General features: G+C 41.8%; 1 protein-coding gene across 1 annotated transcript in view; it reads left to right on the plus strand.

Annotated features, from left to right (window-relative positions):
• Positions 1-18,677, plus strand: part of RAB8B (RAB8B, member RAS oncogene family) — a 64,868-nt gene that overhangs the window by 32,761 nt on the left and 13,430 nt on the right. The window contains exons 2-3 of the mRNA XM_082852071.1: positions 13,755-13,815; positions 16,888-16,948. Of these exons, the coding sequence (XP_082708197.1) occupies positions 13,755-13,815; positions 16,888-16,948 (122 nt within the window). The remainder of the gene's footprint in view (positions 1-13,754; positions 13,816-16,887; positions 16,949-18,677) is intronic.

An 18,677-nucleotide genomic window follows, 5' to 3' on the forward strand; every position in this document is an offset into this window, starting at 1 on the left:
TGGCCTGGGAGCTCCCTGAGACCCATAACTGTTCATCTTTGTATTCCTCAGCACGTAGCGTCATGTCAGGCTCAGGACTTCTTGTCAAATTAAATATTGAAATTTGCCCTTTCATTAGTCAACTTGATTTTCATTAAGTGTGACTTAACATCTGACTAAGCTAAACTTCATTGTATCTATCATATGTGGTTGAGCACTCTTTAGCCATGTTTTTATGTAGCCAAAATGAAGCAGTCTCAGTCAGTTTTCTGTTTTATAATTTGCGTCGTGGATTATACTTACAGGCAGGCTGAGAAACTGGTTTCACAGTCAAAAAGGGGGCCATGTCTGCCAGTTCTGTGCCTCAGTATCATAACTTCCACACATGGACTGCAGCCTTGAGGTCCGCAAAGACTTATCTGAAGTAGATGAAATACCAGTTTTTCTGAATGAACGATTTTTTTCTGGTTTCTTCTGTCACTTTCAGAAATTCATTCAAAGAACTGCAGTCCAATGGGTGTGATCTCTTCTGTTCCCAGAATGGCCAGTGACATTATTCTTCACCCTCCTCAATTCTGCTGACAGACCATTTGGGGTTAAAAATACACAGTCATTGTGTATCATGTTTCTTAACTTCTTTGCATCACTGTCTTATGCATTTCCTGACCTAATGACTACACTGTCCAAACTGGGAGCACTGACATTGTGACCACCAGATGTGGAAATCCTGCCCCAGGCTTACCCGAGGACATCACTGAAATGACAGTGTGTCTATAAAATGATCACATGCGTGGAGAGTTCTGTTTTTGTTTTCCACTTTAGTAACTGAGGGTTACAGTTAGGGTGTTGCCAGTGTACTTTTGGATCAGTCAGAAACTGGGTAGATGAATTTAACATTGTAAAATACCACCTTTTCAATTGCGGGAGTAAAATTTTCAGCTTGATGATCAAGTTTGTTTTGTATAGTTTTTTCTCAACCGTTTATATGTAGCAACACTCTGGCTTGATCCACCCCTACACACCCAAGAACCTGGAATTATCTACCCTCTGTACCCCTGAGTTTACTTTTAAAATAATCTGTATATACCTGCTGTTTCTTTTTTCTAAACCTCATTGTAATATGGAGGCTTAAGTAGAAAGATGAGTTAAAAATATACAAAGCAAATTATTCACCAAGGCCACTCGTGCCCTTTGTGTGTGGGAGGGAATTCATCGTGAGCCTCAGCTGAGCAGCCTTTTTTTTTTTTTTTTTTTTTTAGCTGAGCAGCTTTTAAAGTCCAGTGAGCTCCCTTTATTAAAGCTTGCACTGTTGGACTTCCCTGGTGGTGCAGTAAGAATCTGCCTGCCAGTGCAGGGGACACGGGTTTGAGCCCTGGTCCGGGAAGATCTCACATGCCACGGAGCAACTAAGCCCGTGCGCCACAACTACTGAGCCTGTGTTCTAGAGCCCATGAGCCACAGCTACTGAAGCCGCGTGCTTAGAGCCCGTGCTCCACAACAGGAGAAGCCACCGCAATGAGAAGCCCGCGCACCACAACAAAGAGTAGCCCCCAGTCGCTGCAACTAGTTTTTCAAAAAGCCCGTGCGCAGCAATGAAGAGCCAACACAGCCAAAAATAAATAAATAAATAAATTTAGTTTTTTAAAAACAGCTTGCACTGTTGCCTTCTCCTATTTAGATTAGATTAATTGAATAAGATTAATAAATTATAGTATGGCAAACTCAGAATTATCTTGTTAATTAAGGACAGGGATAGCATGGGAAAATGAAATCTGCCAATGATGCCTTTCCTCCTGGGTTTGTTCTGCTGTTCACGTGATGCCACTAAGAAGCATCATGTGAAAGCAAGCTCACATTTCTTTATCCCTTTCTTTGTCTTCCCACACATTCTATTGCAGGTGACAGCAAATAAACTGGAACTGAAGGAATTAGGGGACAAGGGACACGATTGTCCAGGCTGTTTGGTAGATAATGGTTGCAGTCTTCAGTTAAAGACCCTTTCAGGAGCATATGAATTACTTATTTGGTGTGCCTTTTTATGCTTTCTTTCCCCCCATAGAAACAGTATTATATTCATTGGTAAGATTTTGTAAGAGCAGTCTCTCAAAGCTTCTTTAATCCAGAATTTGAAGTATAGTTGTAGTGAGTACTATTTCATCTATAGCATAAGTAATATTTTCTTCAAAATTGCTTAATACAAAGGTAATACAGGAGTATGTGAACATTTTAAGTTCATAAATGTGAAAATCATCTCACGGTAACATACCCTAACGTAACTGCTTTATTGCTTTATATGTTGCTTTCCATATATATTTTCTTCATAGTTATAGACATAGTGCCTTTTATATTTTGCTACTTTTATCAAATTATAACATAAATACTTTCCAAGTTTCTGTGTAATCTTGATAATGATCAAGGATTACTTTTTTTTTTTTTTTTTTTTTGCGGTACGCGGGCCTCTCACTGTTGTGGCCTCTCCCGTTGCGGAGCACAGGCTCCGGACGCGCAGGCTCAGCGGCCATGGCTCACGGGCCCAGCCGCTCCACGGCATGTGGGATCTTCCCGGACCGGGGCACGAACCCGTGTCCCCTGCATCGGCAGGTGGACTCTCAACCACTGTGCCACCAGGGAAGGCCAAGGATTACTTTTAAAAGACTTAAAATACTCCCGCTTGGTGAAAAAGATGCAAAGACTTCAGTGGCTACTCTAGCATAGGAAATAGGGGAGGAACTGTCGATGGGGGGATGGGCAGCAGGCAGATGCAGTTTTCAAGGAAGTGTATCTGTGTTTGTACCTGTCTAAGAGAAGATGTAGCTCTTGGTCACTCACTCATCTGGTCACTGACTCCTGGTATTCTGTTGTGGGAAATAAGGGGCATTGCCCTCCAGGACCCAAGGAGACTTATGAATGAGTCGTTTGTATCTTACATGGCCTGTTGGTTGGGGCAACTGCCTGTTTATGACCTGTTTAAAGAACATACTTGTATTTGTAACTTTGAAACACTTGCCTGAGAAAGACAGGTGCTAACGGACATCCTTTGATCCTTAACGTGTTTCTCCAGGATTTGGAAAGAGCTGTCTATTTTGAAAGAAATGGGTAAAAAGAAGCATAAGGTAAATAATTCTCCTATCCAAGATTAAGAACCAGTCAGAGGAAACTGTGCAGGTAGTTTCTTGCTAGAATGCGCAAGGCCTTAGTTATTGGGGGTGGGGGTGGGGTACCTTGAATGGGATATTCCACTTTGAAGTTGGTTTTATAAAAACACGCCGATAAAAATATAATTTGAAATAGATTTTTTGTCAATTTTAGAAAAGTTATTTTATGTGGCACTGGATGAATCTCCCAGCCATTAAAGTACCAGGATGGCTTTTAAAAAACGGTCTCTTGTCAATATTGTCTAGGTTTCCTTCTCCCCAGGCCCCTCTACCACTACCCCCGCCCCCGACCAAGCACCCTACCTCACCAGAACACAGGGCTTTGGAAGCAGGGAGAATAATGACTGAATGTGGATCCCCTGTAGCATATCTTGACAGCCCACTCATTTTGTGCTTTGAATATAGTTATTACTCATTCTTTGCATATTTGAAGTTTAAAGTGGCAATTAGCCCCGGGGGACAGGGGAGAAAAAAAAATGACATGTTCTAGCTGCTTCACTGGTCCAGACCATAGGTTAGAGAAGATCATGGATTTACCAGCCCAGTTGTAACATTGTATTCTGTTTTAAAAGTCAAGCCAAGGGCTTCCCTGGTGGCGCAGTGGTTGAGAGTCCGCCTGCCGATGCAGGGGACACAGGCTCATGCCCTGGTCCGGGAAGATCCCACATGCCGCGGAGCGGCTGGGCCTGTGAGCCATGGCCACTGAGCCTGTGCGTCCGGAGCCTGTGCTTCGCAACGGGAGAGGCCACAACAGTGAGAGGCCCGCGTACCGCAAAAAATAAAAATTTAAAAATAAATAAATAAAAGTCAAGCCAAGGAAGTAGTAGGCGGCATAATCCTTTATCACCCTATAAAGTTACAAAAATGTCTCAAGTATTTAGAGGTGGATGGCTGTATATGAGATATGCATAATAGGCTGGTAGAAGTGTTTATTACATGCATGAAGGTTATAGGGTGTTGTCAACTTTAAACTTTTGTCTAGTAGGGAAGTGTGGTTACAAATCAGAATGATATAATCACCTGAAAAAGTTTTTCATTTTTGATTGGGAAAACTGTATTCTGTTTGTGCCATTTTTGTTGATTTTTGTCTCATCCTTTTGCTTGCATATACCCCATCTGTCTTTTTAAATCCTACTCATTAGCAATAGCTTATTATAATTATCCATCTGCTACCCTGGCTCCAATGAGCTGTAAGTGCTTCTTAATTTTACTGTACTTTTTGTGGCATTGATGTTGGTTTTGATCAAGAAAAGCCTTTTTTGCTAACTAGATTCAGAGCAGTGTGAGTTTGTAGTTCGTTTATTTTATAATCTCTGATCATCTTCCTTTTATCTAGAGAAAAGTCAGTGAAAGATGAGGATGGGAGGGGTGAAGTGGGTACTGTATGACTTTAGATGATTCTTCTCTTCCAGCCTCCAGTAATTTGGTTCAGACCCTTACCTCCTCCCCCATTATAAGTTGATCTGTATTAACTGGCTGAGGAAAATTACTGAATTTTTACATTGTGCACTAATATAAGCTGAAACCTTAAACAAGTGATTTGGATATTTTCCAGGAAAATAATAAAATTGTAGCTAAAGTTTATTTCAGCCCTAGTTGCTAACTGGTATATTACATTGATAACGGTCTTTTTTGGTTTTCCTCTTTTATGAACTCATTCTCAAAGGGAAAATATATATCATTTGTTTTTAGTTAGTTGTACCATGTAATATTGTTGCTTAGTTATTTTTTTCTTTTTAGCTTTCATTTACCTCCAAACGAATGGAAAGTATGATACATAGTACTTGGAAAGATTTAAAGGATCAGTTTTGCTGCATTTTTGGTGCAACATCATTGGAATGTAGTTGTAATTTTTTCCAGTGGTAATTCCAGTGATTTGGCAGTATGGTTTTCCCATGGCAGTAATATGTAAAATCTGGGATTTGCTTTTTTATCTTCATCTTTTGAATAACCACAGTATTCCCTTCACCCTTAAATGAAACAGACCTGACCCTGAGTTGTCAAAGTACACACAAAGAAATTCCAGGTTTAGGACTCGTACTGGAGGGCTTTGCCCGTTACAAAAGTACAGTTTTTCAGAAACAGTGGACATAACATTCTTATTTCTACTTTTACACATTTTTTCCAAGTCCCTTCTTTATTTTGGAAAAAAAATAGTTTAAAGCTTCAATCTGTGACTCATATTTTATCCTATTTCATTAAGCTCTTTTTCTAATTAGAGCTTTTAGCTAATTATCCTGAAGTCAGCTACTCTAAAATTTTATTATTCTCCATGTTTAAAAGTCCACAGAGGGCTTCCCTGGTGGCACAGTGGTTGAGAGTCCGCCTGCCGATGCAGGGAACACGGGTTCGTGCCCCCGTCCGGGAAGATCCCACATGCCGCGGAGCGGCTGGGCCCGTGAGCCATGGCCGCTGAGCCTGCGCGTCAGGAGCCTGTGCTCTGCAATGGGAGAGGCCACAGCAGTGAGAGGCCTGTGTACCGCAAAAAAAGAAAAAAAAAAAAAAAAAGGTCCACAGAAAAAACATAAGCAATATATGGTTGTCAAAGTTTCAAAACTGGCAGGATCCATCTATTACTGTATCTTCATTATTAAAAATAAAAGTCTTGAGTAAGGAAGTGAATGTAACATTTCTTTAAAGTGGATTTCAATATTTGAGAAACTTCTTTTCTATTCCTGGAGTATCTCTGAAATGTAAATAGAGAAACCACAGAACTCATATTCAGATAGCCTGGAATCACAGATGTTTTTTGTTCCCAAATGTACTTTTGAAACAAAGTACATTTTTTTCTTTTTAACTGTAAAAGTGCAGTGTTAAACTTATACTTCTTAAAGTGGGTCAAAGGGGATAGATGACCCGTGTTTTTTCTTCCTCCATGTGCAACACTGGGGTAAACCCAGCATTGGAATCTTACACTGCTGTCATTCATTGAAAGGCTCAGTATCCCAGAAATCTGATTTTTTTTTTTTCATGGCTCTCTTGACTTCAGCCAAATTGGGCTTTTAGAAGAACATCAGTGGGAACCACATGTCTAAAACTTCAGTTGAAGGAAGGTCCCTACTGTTTGTCCACCCCTGATTTTCCTGGGCCGGGCAAGGAAAAGTGACCAAGTGACCCAAGATGGAAGAGAGAGCTGTGTGTGTTGTGTTCTAACCTCCAGCACCCACAGAGCAAAAATAAATCAAGTCACAGCTTAAGCTGAAAGTTGAGACAACTCCCTGGCCCCCCAGAGTTCTGAAGGCCAGGAAAAGTCCTTCTTCGCACTCTTTTCCCACACTTAAGCAATGGTATCCTTTTACCCATTCACAAACCTGGGCAACCTCCCTGTTCTCTTGAAACAGTAAAGGTTTTGTTATTATATCTGTTGGCTCACTAATCTGACTTTGGTGTAAAAGAATTTTGTCCATCTGTTCGCTCTCCATGTTAAATCGTATCTAACTTGCGGAATGATAGGAGGCCCAAGACTGCTTATTCCAAACTCCTTTTCCCTTTAAGGTCTGTTAACTGTGGACTTGGGCCAAGTTCAAAGTTTCTGTCCCTTTCTTTTGCTGGTCAAGCCCTCCCTCCCGGTCCACCACTGGTTTCTGAGAACTGTGATTGATAAGCAGTGCTTTGGGCACGTGCTTGGTTCATATCCCTCGCTAGAGCCTCACTGCCAGCCTCTGCCAGGTCTTGTTCCTGTGCGTCGCCCTGAACAATGCAGAAGCCTCAAGTATACTCCACCTTCTCAGAGGTGCAGGGCAGACCCCTGCTCCCCCAGCCGAAGCCTCTTCCCTGTCGCATTAGAGGTGGAAAATCAGAGCTCCTCTGTTCCTGTCCCACGGTACCATTCCCAGCAGTGACCACATGTGTATTCCTCCCTTGTCCTTGGCCCACATGGAAGCTCCTTTTCCTCCAGTTGGGGAAGGAAATGTCCTTGATACCCCTACTGGAAATCTGAGTGGCCAGCACTCCTTGCAGCCCCAAGCCACTCATCTGTCCCCTCACTTTCTGAGTTTGATCCAGTCTTCCTGTCACCCTGTAACTGGTCACCAAGGGCTCAGTTTATTGAACTGAGCACCAAAGCCCTCTTTGTATTGAACAAGTTGGGGAGGGGGTGGTGCCTGTTCTTCCCTGGCCTAAATCTTCTCAAGTGCCTTTCATCTCTCAAATTTGGTTTGATTTTTCTCCTGCCATGAATAAATGTGTGCCTCTCTATGTCATTTTTCCAGTAATTAGCCATTGCTTTTAAAAAATCATGAACAAATTTAGGCATACAAAAGTATACCTAATGGAAAACACTCCCACGTTCATGTACCACCCCTCACTTTTAGAAATAATAAATAACAAGTAGAGTTGAAGTCCCTGTGAACCCCTGCCTAATCCCTCCTCTTCCGTTTCTCTCCAGAGGTAACAGCTATCCGGATTTTGTTGATAACCATTCTTGCGTATTTTTTTGTATTTTAATTACACGTGGATAGATGTATAAATGATCCATACTGTTGTTTTTGGTATTGAAATTTTACAGAAATGGTTTGACTCTGTGTGTACGTCTGCAGTTGCTCTTTTTCAAAACAACTGGACGTTGTTTTGAGCTTCATTCATGTTGATACACATGACTCTGTTCACTGCTCCCTAGTATTTCCTTATATACCAAGGTATTCTTGGCCTTGTATACCAGGGCATTCCTGTTGTTGCTAGTGCTTTACTACGACCCGTAAAGAGGAGGCCTCCTCAGGGAGATGTGGACATTCTTGTATGCATCTCTTCAGGAAGGCCTGATCTTTAAATGCCCAAATTTGATTTTAACCCCGTTTTGAATTGGCCTTTGTGAATCTGGGTAAGTTGCTGCGTCTCCCTGAGCCTCAGTTTTCTTCAGCACAGGGGGAGGACTGGACTAAATGGTCACTAGAATTCTGTGATTCCTTTCATTTTTCCCTCGGTGCCTCCTTATGCTACATAACATGTATCAGTGATGAGCAACCGTTTAGCATGAGAATCAATTCAGAAAAAATAAAAATCTATTAGTGAGTGTGTGTGTGTGTGTTGTGTGTGTGTGTGTGTATTTAAATTCAGAATGAAAAATGGTTTTGAGTCCCTTGTGAATGTTTTCTTACAATTTAGATTTCCTATTTTATTGACTAGATAAATATTAATGAGAAAACTGGCGCTTCGTTAAAGCCATCAAAAAATTAATGTCAGGGCGTATTCAAGCAACATGGAAGCAACGATGGAGTCTTCTCTTGAGCATAGATGTTGGCTGTGCTGCCAGCCAGGTAGGCTGCATGAAGCCTGGTGGCTCATGGATTGCCCATGAGGTGGGATGACTCAGGGTTGTCATTTTGAACATGAATTATTGTATTATGTGCTGCCAAAAAATGATGCTTTCTAAAAGACTATTGAAATACAGGGGGCTTTGGACTTCCCTGGTGGCGCAGTAGTTAAGAATCCGCCTGCCAACGCAGGGGACACAGGTTCGAGCCCTGGTCCGGCAAGATCCCACATGCCGCAGAGCAACTAAGCCCGTGCGCCACAACTGCTGAGCCTGTGCTCTAGAGCCCGCGAGCCACAGCTACTGAGCCCACGTGCCACAACTACTGAAGCCCATGCGCCTAGAGCCCGTGCTCCGCAGCAAGAGAAGGCACCACAATGAGAAGCCTGCGCACCTCAACGAAGAGTAGTAGCCCCTGCTCGCCACAACTAGAGAAAGCCTGCGCGTAGCAACGAAGACCCAACGCAGCCAAAGATAAATCAATAAATTTATTAAGAAAAAAGAAATACATGGGGCTTTTTGACCCTAAATGTAATCCTCTTCAGGAGCTATGTTTTTTGAGATTGTATGGTCGTTTTAAAGGGAGGAAAAAAAAAATTGCTCCCTTACTGCTAGGATGAGCTTTGGTTCTTGCTGCTACCAATGACTGCCTCCTCCTTTGCAGTCTCTAATCATCTGGGGCTAGAGCACAAGCCAGGTCTTTGGAGCTGTGGGCTTGGGAACTCTCCTAACAGCAAAGATCATGGTTTAGCCCAGAGATGTTGTGGCAGCTACTTGGGTTGCTCGTTGTCCTTTGTCTCCTTCTTGTTCATGGCTGAACATGAGGAGAAACTACCTTCAGAGAAGTACTGTAGTTATCATGAAATTTAATAACATTCGTGCCAGAGTCATAGTGATAGCTGTTAGGATCTCTCTGTTTCATGTAGCTATGAATATAAAATTGTATTAAATAAACTTGTATTATTCTAACAGATATTATGATGGATCCAACAGCTTTCCCCTCTCTCCTATTTTTAGCAGGATCAGGGGGAGTGACCCAGCTCCAGGGATGGGCCTTGATTAATCTCAGTTTAGGGATGGGTTTAGATTAATCCAATCTTGGTAACTGCCCGGGGCAGTGATTAGTTGAGGAGCTCAGTCTGGGCCCCCAGAACATGACATTCCCTTGGTTATAAATCCAGAAATGAGACATGAAGGAAAGGTCGCTGGAGGCTTTGGGGAAACATTTCCTCACTTTTAAGAGAGAGGCACAGGAAGATGATCTCTTTTCTTCTCAGTATTGCTGTTGTAGTCAGGAACTGCTATCAGTCAGAGGATGAAATTGATACTCCCACGAGGGCAGAGCCAAAGGAGATGCAGAGAAATGAGCCAGAACTACTGGATTGAGCCATCTCTGAACCTCAGCTCACCACTGGGCTTGTCATATGAGTCAACACATTACCTTAAGCTCGTTTGATTTGGGGTTTCTGTTATTTGCAGCAGAAAGCATCCTAATTGATATAATTATATTATCATTCTTATGACTGGTTATTCTTTTAATCCTGGAGTAGCCTCAGAAAGTTGTCTTTCCTTTATAGTAAGTATTAACGCACTATATATTCTACTGATATCATTGTCAAAACTAATTGTAATGTAGAGATCTTCATTTTCTTAGTGTCGTAAGATTTCTCAGCATCCCTACTATTCTCGCGAGTGTACGCTGACAAAACTTTGAACTTGCAAGGTTTTCTTAGCTGTCTCCACACTTAGTAGAATTTAACCTTTACTTAATTACACGGAGGTATTTAACCTTTCACTTAGGATCTACTGCATACATGTTTCTGTGTGCAACCTAACTGGCAAAGAGAGGATGGAACCCTTGCTTGATGTGAGAGCAATTCAGAACAGTATGTTAATAAACCCAGTAACACAGTATTGAATTGCTGTGCAAAAGCCAGGCCTGGAGGTAGGGATGGACAGGCCTGAGTGGAGAGGACCGCAGGGTAGGGTGGCACCCTCAGAGAAGGCTGCCGAGTGAGGTAGCCATGCACGGGCAGAGGGGAGGAGGTGCGGGGCCCAGTGAGAGAAACAGAGGCTGAAGTTGGAGAGAGGCTGGGAGGGTGGCGGCGTAGGGAGAGCGGTGCACCTGGGGGGAAGGCTGGATTGCCAGGCCGAGGAAGTTGGATCCATGGCTTCTTGAATAGGGAGGTGACATTACCACAGGGATTGTTGAAAGCTGTTCTCACAGTTGCATGCAGGGGAATTAGACCAGCAAAAGGTGTTGGCACAGTGCCCTGGGAGGCTATTACCATAATCCATGCATGAGGTGACAAGATCTGCCGGATAACGGCATCAGAATGTGTAATATCTTACATCTGTGTGGAATTTCAGAGTTTCCACAGCACAATCAAGCACGTGATCTAATTTATCTAATGAGATTCTCTTAACCTTTTTTATGGATGAGAATGTGGAGGTTCAGAACAGGTAGGCAACCTCCTAAAAGTTATTAATGACAGAACCCAACCTACAGTCTAGGACTTTTTTTTTTTTTTCCGGTACGCGGGCCTCTCACTGTCGTGGCCTCTCCCGTTGCGAGCACAGGCTCAGCGGCCATTGCTCACGGGCCCAGCCGCTCCGCGGCATGTGGGATCTTCCCGGACCAGGGCACGAACCCGCGTCCCTTGCATCGGCAGGCGGACTCTCAACCACTGCGCCACCAGGGAAGCCCACAGTCTAGGTCTTTTGACTTCCAGGGCCAGGGCTTTTCAATAATAACATAAGTGATATTTCCCATTTTTAGTGAAATTCAAGTTGTGTTAATTTGACTGTGCTCTACAGCATTTGTCTGTCACCTGGCTCCTGAAAGCAGCATCAGCCAAAGCTAAATACCAGTTCACAACTCTTATAAAATGTTGAAAACCTCTGAATAGTGAACAGACGGTTAAGTATCACAGATAATGGTAGAACCTCCTCCAATAACAGAAAGGTAATCCTTCTAACAAATACAAAAAACAAAAGTCTGGGTCAGTAGAAAGTTTCCTCAATGTTTCACGTGAATGGAGAGTAACTGAGACTTAAGGGCGCCTCAAAATGGCTTTGTTGAATGAAGGTGGAAAAGTTGCCCATGACTCCTGACTACAGGTAAAAAAACAACCTTGAAAGAACCGGAGTTACATCTTAATAAAATATAATAAGGAAAAGTATTCATTTGGCAGGCATTTTGATAGACATCATCTTTTACTTAAAATGTGAATGAACTATTAAAAGATGGAATGTTGGATGACTTTAGTCTTCCAGTTAAGAAAGTTATTTTCTGAAGATACAGTAAGTATTTTGAAAGTCATGAATTTTTCTTCTTTTTTACTGTGCTAAAAAAAACCCATACACACACATAAAATAAAGTTTACCATCTTAACCATTTTTCAGTGATCAGTTCAGTAGTATTAAGTATATTTACATTGTTGTGAAATAGATCTCCAGAAATTTTTCATCTTGCAAATCTGAAACTTTATGCCCATTAAACAACAGCTCTCCTGCCCCGCCCCCTCCCTTCAGCCCTTCATAACCACCATTCTATTTTCTGTTGCTGTGAATTTTGAAAATTGTGAATTTTTAAAAAATGTTAACATCAGGAAACATTCATTTCTTGCCTACCGCGTGTTTGGCATTGTTCTTGATGCGAGGCCCAAAAAGAGATAGAGGCTAGAGAGAATCCCTAGAGGGTCTTTGTTACACTGGATTTGGAGATATATAAAAAGATAAATCACAATAAAAATGTGTTAAATGAATGATGGCCACAGTGAATTCTGTGTGATGCTAACAATAATATTTGTGCTGTGTTGCTCAGTTTTGCTTCAGTGACTGCAGACCCTGCAATACTGAGGTACCTTAGAGGAGGAAATGTGAGCCAGATAACCTGGGGGTATTGGGTATGCGATTGTATTTGTTAACATTACATGGTTATTAGTGAAGGGAAAGAATAAGAAGCTGTTCTGCTGGATTAGCTTGGGTGTGATTGTTGCGAATTTCAAGATTCACAAGCCTACCTGAAAAGATTCCCTGGGGGAGAAGTGCCACGCAGAGAAGAAGGGGCGAATCCACTTGGTTTATGCCTTTGCCATATATGAAGCTGGAGCCGGCAAGCAGCCTTTTTGGGCGTTCTCAATGTTAATATGTAGAAATACTGTAATAATGTAGCCGTTGAAGGCTTTTCTCCCTCAAAATAGCTGCAGTTAATGTTTCAGTCACTTTAGAGGATGCATAATTGACCGTTTTCTTGAAATGTCTTGGAAACCACTTTAAGGGGCTCTATAGAGAATGTGAAGGAGTAGAAACATCTGAAACAAAGCTGAGTAGCCAGATGATGAGGATTTAGCAAATTGCAAGCGAGCTGTATTCACTGACTGGTCCCTTCAGAAAGAGCAGCAGCCTGTTCCTGTTCAATGGTAGAGGATGCTGGTATTTGTGAGGGACTTTGTGGTTCTTTGTAGTTGAAATTGCTGAGTTAAGTTTTCAGCTACCATAGTGGGGGGAAATAGGTGAGGGAGGGGTTGAACTGTTGAGTGCTGGAGCCACAAATGACTTTCACATGCTACCTGTCAGGCTGGTTGAGTGCCTTCTTAGCTTTGGCTTCAGGTTGGAATCACTTGGGGAGCTTTAAAAATTACTAGTGCGCAGATCCCATCCTTGACCAATTAAGTCAGAATCTCAGAATTTGGGGAAGGGAGCAGGCCTAGTCATGAGTATTTTTCTTTTTCTTTTAAGTTCTTGAGGTAGTTCTAAAGTGCAGCCAGGGCTCAAAGCCCTTTTAGCTATTTCAGCACTAGCCAGAAAGATGCAGGGAACATTTATTAACATGTATGTAAAGTACTTGCTAACTGTCTAAAATAAATATGCAGGCTTTCTCATCCCTGCCTTCAGATAGGTGGGGTTTTTTTTTTTCTTTCTTTTAGCCAGTTGCAGATTCTAAAGAAACAAATGGAAGGAGGTGGAAATAAAACAAAAAGAGGCCTCACGGCCTTCTTTAGGGAAGGACGGGGCACGAGGGGTGGGTAGGAAGCTTTGTTTATCTGTATTTCAGGAAGTGGAAAATATGGCATGTTCTCCATCTATCTAAATTATGTACCTTTGAGGGATGTGTTCCATTTGTGTCAAAATAATGAGGCATATAATACGCTTCATTTAACATGTGTGGGAATTCTTTGCAGAGTAATTAGCATTCCTTTCTTCAGCCTGTATTCAGAGGAAACATACCATTCACACCCTCTCTGTGTTCACATTTTCCAGTGCGTTGGAGAGTTTTTTTTCAAAAGAAATCTTTGTCCTTTTCCTAATAAGCCTTGGATTATATTTGAAGAAATTTAGCATGTCTTTCTTTCTTTTTCTGGCAGGAATTGATTTTAAAATCAGAACGATAGAACTAGATGGAAAGAAAATTAAGCTTCAGATATGGTAAGTAAAAAAAACTATATGCACACAGCATTTCTACCTTAATCAGGAATTGAATGTGGGAATTAAAAGGTGAATTGTGGTAAATTAGAGGTACCGTTTGGTAGCTAAAACTTCTTTATCAGAACCAAGGGGAAATGGGTAGGTGTTCAAAGGTGTCTTCACCAAGAGTGGGATGGTAAGGATGATATCACTAAGTCTCACAGCCAGGAGAAATTTGAGAGCTCATTCTTCCAAAATGCTAATTTTATAGGGGAGGAAACTAAAATTCTAAAGCGTGTCAGTTATTTTTCCATTGTAGTTGTTGCAGCTGTGAAATCAGATAAGGCAAAGTAGTCAAGTGGTAGGAACCCCAAAGTTCCTACCCCAAAGTGCTGATCTGGAGTCCAGCCTCTAAACTAAAGACTTGGTGTTCTTTGCTTCCCTTCTTAGGGACTACTTGTCCTCATTTGTAAATTGATTGGTCAGACTGATGACATCTGAGTTCCCTTCCAGCTCAGATATTTTCTCATTTATTTGCATATTTCTTCTCCTTAAATAAAAAATGGGGAACACTGCACTGGGGAATAAGGAAGGGAAAAGGCATGCCTGTCATCTCTGATGTTATAATATGCAAAGATCTCACGATCAGCCAACTCCGACTGGATAATTCCTCAAGAATTTGTCACACTACAGTGAATAAATATGGTTCCTGCAGATTGCCTGGTTGAATATTTTTGGCTTGAACTCAAACTCTTAGATTTTTTCTTTTTTTTAACCTCTTTAATTGCTTTCAGTGTAGGGCCTTCCATGGAGCCACATAGATTTGGAGCCTTGAGGAAGGTTTTGGATGATGTTCACTGACCTAATGTGTGACAATAACAGCAGGAAACAATGCTTAGAAATTTAGAGCATCATAGACTTAAGAAGGAAGCAGGGCAAAATAATAAAGTAATACATATATATCAGCTTTTTCCATAGGCTGTTTTTCTTCTTTGAACTTCAGAACCGGGATAGAACTAAAACCTTATATTGAAATCCGCCAGCCTTTCTTTTATAGGAAACTGGGACTTAGAGGGGTTAAGTTCATCTGAAGGCATATGTCTGGGTTAGTGATGGAGCTGGGACAACTACCCAAATCTCCTGGAACCTTGTGTCAGCTTCATGTATTAGCCTTGTATAGAGGGTTACCCGTATACTTCACTGGAAAACATTGTGTAGGTCACCACAAGCTACTCTTCTCATCTGTTGGTATTTAATAAGAGTCAAATATTTTAAAGAAAAAAAATTTTTTTTAAGGGGGAAGCAAAGAGAATCTCTGACTCTATGCTGTACAGTCCTGATCATAACAATAAGGAATGTTTCTAGGAGCCTGTGGGTAATCAGCTGATTAGAACCCCATGGCACTATTTATCAGTCCTCTTGGCAGCAAAGTAGTCTCCATTCAATCTTCATGACCTGCATTTAGGAGGCCAAATGCATCCTTGCTGCAGAGCTGGTTCTAAATCAAGTAGCATGTTAGAATCAAAATATGGTTATTCTGGGCTTCCCTGGTGGCACAGTGGTTAAGAATCCACCTGCCAATGCAGGAGACACTGGTTCGAGCCCTAGTCCAGGAAGATCCCACGTGACATGGAGTGACTAAGCCCGTGCACCACAACTACTGAGCCTGCGCTCTAGGGCCCACGTGCCACAACTGCTGAAGCCCACACACCTAGAGCCCATGCTCTGCAACAAGAGAAGCCACCGCAATGAGAAGCCCGTGCACCGCAATGAAGAGTAGCCCCTGCTCGCCGCAGCTAGAGAAGCCCGTGCGCAGCAACGAAGACCCAACGCAGCCAAAAATAAATAAATAAATAAATAAATAAAATATGGTTAGTCTGCTCAACGGTGTTTGGCCCCTGTTTTCCTCATGATTTGTTTGCTGAGTCCCAAACAAGTGCCTGTGTATCTAATCCTGATCGGTGAGAGGATGGCAGGATAAGATGATGGTATTGTGAGGCCAGGGCCTGCACTAAACAGCCAAGGCCTGGAATGCTTGAGTCTCATTCAAGGGTATGAGCTGTTTAGTGGCAGAACTGGGATCACAGCCCACCTGAGCCTGTTTCCTTTTCTGTAGAACAGGGATGATGGTAATACCACCACATTGGGCTGTGGTAGGCATCATTTGAGCACCATGTGAAAGTATTTTATGTAAGATATACATTTTATGTAAGGTATACATAAATGGTAAGGTATTTATTAATGTTTTAAATTTACTATATTTCCCTTAGGCCTTTATCTCACTTGAGTTTGGTGTGTGTTAGATTTTTAGTATATTTCCACAAATGCTTCTTTTTTAGTGTATTTCCACAAATGCTTTTTTTTTCTTTTAGGAATATTGATTTTTCCCAGATATCAAGGAAACTTGACTTCCTTTATAGGGGTTGCTTTGGTAAATGTAATTCGAAATGTTGGCATTTTTCAGAATGTATTCAAATGGTACGTCATCCTCCAAAAAAGCAAGAATAAATGCAAGTTGATGTAATTTTGAGGTATTGTTCATATTTTGAAGTCTTTGTCAACAATTATGTGTTGCACTCCATGGTCTCATTTAATCATGGGCTCTAGAGCTGAAAAAGTTCTTGAGGAGACCCATTTTAGTGTGCTCTGCAGAGCAGAATTTACACGGTAGTAAGTCCAGGCCAACTGCTTGCTTTGTACAGAAATCAGACTTTCAGTCAAGAGAGCAAAGTGCCTTAATCATTGGGCATTTATAAAAAGGATTAGAACTGCCTCTAGGAGTCCAAGAATTTAGAACTATTCTCTATTCTGTTCCTCATCTGACTGACGGACACATGCCAGTTCCTAGCAGGACCATGCATTTTCCTGTTGATGCTTTTGTCATCAAGGTCCAAGTTTTTCACCCAAGTCATTGTGAGCTCCCAACAGGCTTCCAGAGGCGCAACAGGCTCCCTTTGTGTCTCGTTCCCCATCTCCCTGAAACCACTGCATTTGTGAGCAGACCACCATTATATCTCCTACAGCTTCGAGTGTCTCCTCAGCGATACTTGTGATGACTTTGCAAACCACTCTCTCCTTTGTTTTAAATTTTAGGGACACAGCGGGTCAGGAAAGATTTCGAACCATCACGACAGCATACTATAGAGGAGCTATGGTGAGTGTGTTTTAGGGTTTTGTGGAAGTGAAACATGAATATTCATTTGTCAAGTTTGTAGGATTCAACCTAGAGTCTAGTACATTGGAGAAAATAGACTTTTTGACGTGCAAACAAGACATTTAAAGGGTTTTTTACGTTTTGTGTTTAGTAGCTGTGTACTCTACCATTGGTCTTCATTATATTAATCATGTAATTAGCTTGGAGATGTTTTAGAACTCCTCCACACATTCTGAGTGATCGTATATTTTTGTGCTTTGTCCTTTTATTAATACCTTTGCCAAATCTTAGCAAACCACAAGTCCTGTGACTAAATACTCATTTCTTGCACCCTCTCCCCATTCAGCCCTGCCACCATCATCCCTTATCTCTCACCAGGTCCACAACATCCACTCCTATTGGCTCATCTCTCTGGAGTCTCCTCCACCAGCATTCTGCCAGCTGGCCAGGAAGTAGCCAAATGATCTGTGACTCTCTGAGGCTTAGAATCTGGTGAATCTTGACTACCAGGTCCTTCTGTGCTATATCCTAGCCTTATCCTTGTTATCGTAACCTCATCACTTGGCTCTTTTCCGTCCTAAGATGCTTCATCTATACAACCCATTATACTGTTGGCTCAGGGTAGATTCTGTGTGGTGCTGTGGTGAGTAAGGTAGCTTAGAAGCTGAGCTCTATGGAACCAAGCCTAAAACATCTGAACCAGAACAGGGCTTTATCTCTGGCTTTTAGGCCTAAGCCAGGTATAACTTGGAGCTTTAAATGATGATGAAACCCAATATGCTTTGGGAGTCTTGGAAAGTTGAACAGTTGAGATCACGTAGCCCAGCCTAGTAGACTCTGGGGTGCCAGCTGCCAACTTACCCAGCTCATTGCGTAAAAGATTGTTGTGCTTCTGAGAGTGGTGTGGACGTGACGGAGCTATAGGGGTCTTAGCTGTCCCTTTGCCGCAGGAAGGTGCGATCTGAATTCACAGATCCCTCTATTATCATGCTGCTCTCCCTTCCTCCTCCACTGCCACTCACCCTCCAGTATTTGAGTGCCAGTGACATCCCCACACAGAAGTTGGGGATTCCTTTTGGGAATTCCTTTTTGAAGCTCTACCACCTTGGGACTCTATACCACTAATCATTTTATATGTATGTGTTCTCCACCCTATAATACTTTGAAGATTGTAAAAGGTCATCCTTTTAAGAAGGGCAGTTGTCAGCTACTCTCTGCTTAGATTGGAATCAAAGGGAAGGGACTTACCTTGTGTGGAGAAGTTTGTTTGTTGTTTATTTCCTCCAGAAAGGATTTTGGGGGTAAATAAGAACATCTTAACAGGGATGATTTAGAATAGTTTATAGGTAATTTTGATTAGAGGCATCTTATAAACACAGGCCTTTATATTGACCAATTTCTTTATTTTCTAGGAATCATGTATTGATACCACTTGCAAGCTTGTTTTCAATACGGAGTGGTCAAGAACACTTAGAATGTGGAGGAAGTGTCTTCCTTGGCTGTGTAGCTCTAGTTCATGGTATAAGGAAAGAGATCATTGAAATGTGTTCTTTAATTTAGATTTCATTTATCTACTGCCTAGCCTTTTTTCACATTACTGCAAATAATTAGACATTGTTGCTGTTCTAAGATATCTTGTCCTTTTCATTTTGAAGGTAGGGATTTTTGTCTCTTGTTTTACTACGAATGCCAGTGCCTTACACATAGTAGATGCTCAATAAATACTTGC

Source organism: Leucopleurus acutus (genome assembly GCF_964270905.1).
Source record: "Leucopleurus acutus genome assembly, chromosome: 1".
NCBI classification, from domain to species: domain Eukaryota; kingdom Metazoa; phylum Chordata; class Mammalia; order Artiodactyla; family Delphinidae; genus Leucopleurus; species Leucopleurus acutus.